At 40.9% G+C, this 5,312-nt stretch overlaps 1 protein-coding gene and 1 long non-coding RNA gene across 2 annotated transcripts in view; both read right to left on the bottom strand.

Moving 5' to 3' along the window:
- Positions 1–1,866, bottom strand: part of LOC138173896 (uncharacterized) — a 3,803-nt gene extending 1,937 nt beyond the window's left edge. The window contains exon 1 of the long non-coding RNA XR_011171567.1: positions 1,218–1,866. This is a non-coding gene — a long non-coding RNA (uncharacterized lncRNA). The remainder of the gene's footprint in view (positions 1–1,217) is intronic.
- Positions 1,867–2,444: 578 nt separating this feature from the next.
- LOC138173897 (sucrase-isomaltase, intestinal-like) lies at positions 2,445–5,300 on the bottom strand. Its single transcript, XM_069103964.1, has 6 exons — positions 5,258–5,300; positions 4,962–4,996; positions 4,755–4,871; positions 3,985–4,133; positions 2,954–3,038; positions 2,445–2,585 (listed from the first exon to the last, which is right to left on the bottom strand). The coding sequence occupies exons 2-6, from the start codon at positions 4,992–4,994 to the stop codon at positions 2,445–2,447; spliced, it is 525 nt and encodes a 174-aa protein (XP_068960065.1). The 5' UTR covers positions 4,995–4,996; positions 5,258–5,300.
- Between the last annotated feature and the right edge of the window lie 12 nt (positions 5,301–5,312).

Raw genomic sequence — 5,312 nt, 5'->3', positions numbered from 1 at the left:
AAGATAAGCTAGAGCCATGTAGGGATGGGCTTTACATGCTACACATCATACAGAGCAGTTTATACTCAGTCTGAAAGAGGATCAGTGAAACTTTGTAGGCCCAGGAGCAGGGGCCACAGAATTATGCTTTATTTCTCACAATTGGGCCACAAAGTGGATGATGGTTTGGGGAGGAGAGAGTTTGGATGCAAGGAGGTCAATTAGGAAGGCATTGTAATGGTCTCAGAGGTTGGGGAATTGGAGTAGAGGCCACGTAAGTGGAAAGATTATCCCTGGAGCCAAATACAAGGATACTTATGTTCAGAGACTTTTCCCATGACTCTTAAAGCACATGGAGCAGAAATGGACATGAGTGATGACCTTTCAAAATATTTAAGCTATATTTTCAACACCGGTTCATTTTCTTTCATCTGCCATGGAATAGATAGAGATGTATTCTCCAAAAACATATCACAAAGTTCTTACATTCACATAACATACCATTCAACAAATATTCAGTGCTCACTCTGAGTGTCAGACATTGGCTCAGTGAAAAGGATGCAAAGAATTTCAAAGGAAAGTCCCTGCTCCCAGAGAGCCCATAGGCAAATGGAGGCCAAAAAGGTCAAGAGGCAGAGATGAGGAGGGAGAGCATTCCAGGATGGGAGGACTCAGTCCATGAAAATGCAGAATGCTAAGAAAGCCCTTGTTGATATAAAAAAATTAGCCTGATCCTTGTGGTGCTCCTGGTAAGGAGAAACTGAACAGACAAAAGAAAAATATAGCGACTCACATTTATACAACCCCTTAAGATTTAGGTATTTACGTTATTTTCAAAACAATTCTAGTGAGGTGGGAAGTTTAAGTATAATGAGAGGATTGAAGCCCTTGGAGATGGTGGAATTTTCCCAAAGTTACACAGCTACAAGTCAACTCAAACCCAAACTACATGGTCTCCAATTCCAGGACTCTATCCACTACTTTTCAAGAAAAGGACAAAGAAGGCAGTTGCCATGGGGATTTGATTTTTTTTTTCTTTTTGGAGGGCAGTTGGCGTTAAGTGACTTGCCCAAGGTCACAAGCTAGTTTTTCTGTTAAGTGTCTGAGGTCGGATTGGAACTCAATTTCTCCTGACTACAGGCCGGTGCTCTATTCACTGTGCCACCTAGCTGCTCTGCCAATTGGGATCTGAGTCACACCTTTGGAAAGGGAAGAAGGATGTGGCTCCCCTCACTCACCTGTAATGAGTGTTATTTGCATGTTTTTGCCATGGAAGGATGTAGCCCCCACGGATATGCAGATTGATGTGGTCCAGAGGGGCTGGCAGGTTCTTCCACTGTCTCCTCACTCCAATGTCTGAGCCCTATGGTTGAGAGAAAGAACAGGGGAAAATTTAGTCCTTCACTACACTCTAGCTGAGTAACTTAGAAGAGAAAGGATAAGAGGTGTTTCTGCCTTTGGTTCCCCACCATGGTTTCTCAATTCCTGACTATCTTTATCTACTTATGGATACTTCTGAGCCCCCTCTGCATTTTTCTCTTGCCTTTTCTTCCATTTTCAAGCAAATGTGGTCTTTCTTCAAAGAAACCTGAACCCATTTTAGCCTTCAAAAGGACAACAGTACTTCAGAGACCATTATTGTCTTTCTTAGTACAGGTTCATGGTCTCTCTAGTCGGAAGTTGTCTCTTTCTCTAACAGAAGCTAAATTCCTCCTTCCTCAAACATGGATAACCTCAGAAATCAGAACAGGATGTGCATACAGTGGGTACTCAAACAATGTAGTAAGCTAACTGCCCAGGAAGGATAGAAGATAAACAAGGGATCAAAGATGTTGGAATTCTTCTTTGGAAAGGTCACCTTGAGAAAAACTTATAAAGATTATATACCTAGACCAAGGAAAAGGGAAAGTCACTGCTTGTGTAAGCCTCTTTCCTCGTGGAAAACTCAAGTTTATCAATTACATTGGGGGAGTGGAATGTAGAAGAATTATTCTTCCATCACCTTGGCTATGGTGACTTAGTCTTTAGGGAAATTTCTAAAAAAATTTCCTCACTAGATCGATAAGGGAACAAAGATCAAATCACTCAACAAACATTAATTTGACACATACTAAGGTTTAGAGACTACACAATAGAAGAAATGTGGTTACATTTCAGAAAGAAGTACTAAAGCAAAACTAGATTAATATTTCTATAGTCTTTTAGCAAAAAAATGTCTCTGACCATTTCCCAGATATCCCCTTCTCCAATGGGATATAATTACTACACTCTGCTCACAATACCTCTTTCATTATTGTGCAAAGTGCTTAGAAAACAACTGCCTTTGGGTGAGTCCTAGATGCCAAAACTTAAGATCAGGAAATCTTAAAAGAGGATTAATGAGAGAGTATGACAGGGTCAACCATCCCAGAACTACTTGGGGCAAAATTCACACAGATGATGACAATATTCCAGGATGAGATACCTTAGTCACCAATATCCCATTCCACATCCAAAATTTTCACACTAAGTTGAACAGAGGGAGCATGAGTTCCATCAAAGACACTTACCGTGTAATAATCATACCAGGGGGCATTGGCGAAGTAGGCAGTCACATTGCGGACATTCTACAATAAAATTAGATAAGTATTTTAATGAAATAAGTACAAGGAAAAAAATGACCAAAATTTCCTTGAAAATTACTATGATTAATAAACACTATATTAAACAATATTGAAAAGCAAACATCCTATGGATTTATCATGTTTTGATCATCTTCCATTGACTCCATGACTTAGAGATAGCTAGGAGTGTCATTCATTTTGCACATGAGGAAACTGGATCCTCAAGAATGATTTTTAAACTGCAGAATGCTTTAATGCCAACACAAGGACTGGACCCTATTATTCATAATGCCAAGCTCTAACCCTTCTATAGTACTCAATATTATATTGCAGTTTGGATCTGATTCAGGCTGAGGACAATCTGTACTCACAGGTTCCAGCACAGGGCTGACTAAGAAGGCCGGACCCCACAGGAATTGAAGGTATATGTCCCACGTTTCTTTGTCTTCCACAAACCTGAGCAGAGAAACATGGTGTCACAACTCAATTATATTGACAATATTCTCTCAGACCACGGATCATTGAACTTGGCACTCCAAGGAACCTTAGAAATCAGTCTGACTTCATGATTCAACAAGTCTCCAGGGGGATTAGGCTCCATCCACAAAATACCCAACTTCTGTTCCCTTTCAGTCCTTTCTTCTTCCTCTCAGGTGTGGTTCAATCAGGCACAGGTAAGGATATTAATCATGGTGCCTTTGAAATATCAAGGTGACTTTGTCTTATTTCCTAGCCCTGGGTCTTTCTACTACTATTATGTAGAAATTCAGAAAATGTTTTTAAACTGATTTTAACCCATTCTAATCATAAACAAGAAATCAAATTGCTGTTTTAAAAAGAAAAATAGGATCCACTTTATCACTAAGCCAAAAAGAAGACTTTTGGATTATCAAGTAATCCTTCACAATATTCATCTTTTTAAAGAGTAAAATTTTACCAAAATTCTCATAAGTATATAGTACTTTAGGGTTTGCAGAATGCTTATCACAATTCTACGAGGTGGGAAGTGCCGTTATTATTGTTCCCATTCTACGTGTAAGAAAACTGAGCCTCAGAGAGAACAAGGTTTGCTCCTGGTCACAAACTACTGTCATAGCTGAGATAAACAGCAAAAACAACAACAAAATGATCTTCTCATTCCAAATTCATGCTTGCTTCCATAGGCTACCTATGGAATATACCTAAGGAATATACTTCACTTTAGAATGTATCAATGCATGAAAAAAATACTGATTAAATGCTCACTAGACACAAGGCAGAGGGGAAACACACAGGAAAGCAAGACAAGCTCTGTTCTCAAGGACCTCCCACTCTAGCAGGGGGAGATAACCATAAAGAGCTTCCCACTGCAATTCAAAATGGAATCCAATGTAGGACCTGGAGAAACAGAGAGGGAACTTACTCATGCAGAAGGGGCCGGACAACAGTGCTGCCTTCTACATGGGCCATGTGCATCAGGGTGTAGAGATAAGGCAACAGGGTGTATCTTGTCTGAAGGACATTTCTTGAAAGATCCTCAAAGGTGGAATTCCAAGCCACAGGGTCTTGTCTCTAGAGACAGAAGGAGGGAATGCTCAGACCAAACCCTTCACCTGCCTTCACTGGGAAACAGGCCAGATGACTAGAAAGCTCCCCTATCCTACAAAGGGAACCTGCAGAGTCCTGGCTTCCTAATTCCCCAGGCTGCCATCCCCCTTGACCTTGGCTAGGGAAGACATTCTGATTCTTCTATCCCTCCTTTCTTGCCCTGAGTGACCCTAAAAATCACTAGACCTGATACAAAAATATATCATGGGCATCATAAACCAAACATATATTTGTCCTGCAGCAATATTATACTGTACTGGGTTACATGTAAAGAGAATGTCTGTGAAAAATTAGAGGTGTCCTAGTATTGTAACCTCCTGGCAGAACTGTGAAAATTGTCCAAAGTCAGAACAGAAAAGTTCTCTGCTCTCTAGTCTTTTTCTCTCCAGCTTCTGGCAGAAGTGAGATGCATTAGAAATCTCCATTGGCTAAGGGAATGTGAGTTATCCCTTGTATTGTGAATGAAAGGACTGGTGACTTCTGAGGTGGTTTCCAGGTGAGAGGGGCTCCATTACATCATGGGGGAAGAACTGAAGCTGAAATTCTATCACAAGGGAAGGCCTAAGGCAGAAGCTCGCATCTTACCTTCTGCCCAATTGTATTGTGGTTCCTAGAGAAAGGGTAAAAGGCTCCCAGTTGCATCCAGCGAGCACACATCTCATATTCAGCATCATTAAAGAATCCACAGATATCTGCTCCTGTCTGAAAACAAAAAGGGAAAACAGAGAATGAGAATTTTGTGGGGTTCAGATACAATCTCCAAGTGGTTGACACAATCTGAGTGAGACTTACATAGGATATTCCAAAGAGACTGAACTCCATCATGCCTGCAACGAGAACCACAGAGATGTTGCATGAGGCAAGTTGGTAGACTGGACCAGAGTCTACCCTTCCCTGCTCACTGACTTTAAAAGCTCAGCATGGAGAAAAGACCAATGAAATACATGGAATGATACAATGAACTAGTCTGGGACCTGAGTCCTCCCTCATTCTCTTCCAGAGTCCTAAAACTCAACAGACTTATTGAGTAAATAGGATGGACTCATCTCCCTTCCAAGGGAAAACTTCAAGAAAATTCCTACACTCACCAATGATGGATTTATAGAGCTGGTCCCATGCTGCTGTGTTGTCTCCCAGCCAATG

This window comes from Petaurus breviceps, unplaced genomic scaffold (genome assembly GCF_028583685.1).
Source record: "Petaurus breviceps papuanus isolate PSGF00001 unplaced genomic scaffold, PetGlider_PUasm1.0 661, whole genome shotgun sequence".
NCBI lineage: Eukaryota > Metazoa > Chordata > Mammalia > Diprotodontia > Petauridae > Petaurus > Petaurus breviceps.
This window is presented reverse-complemented; position numbering and strand designations above follow the sequence as displayed.

Bases quoted from the DNA above. Each gene is read 5' to 3' on its own strand.
- LOC138173897 (XM_069103964.1), bottom strand. From the start codon at position 4,994: ATGATGGAGTTCAGTCTCTTTGGAATATCCTAT. The intron at 4,134-4,754 runs GTAAGATGCGAG...TTCTGTCTCTAG, and splicing joins ACAATACAATTGGGCAGAAG to AGACAAGACCCTGTGGCTTG. The intron at 3,039-3,984 runs GTAAGTTCCCTC...TTCTCTGCTCAG, and splicing joins GTCCGGCCCCTTCTGCATGA to GTTTGTGGAAGACAAAGAAA.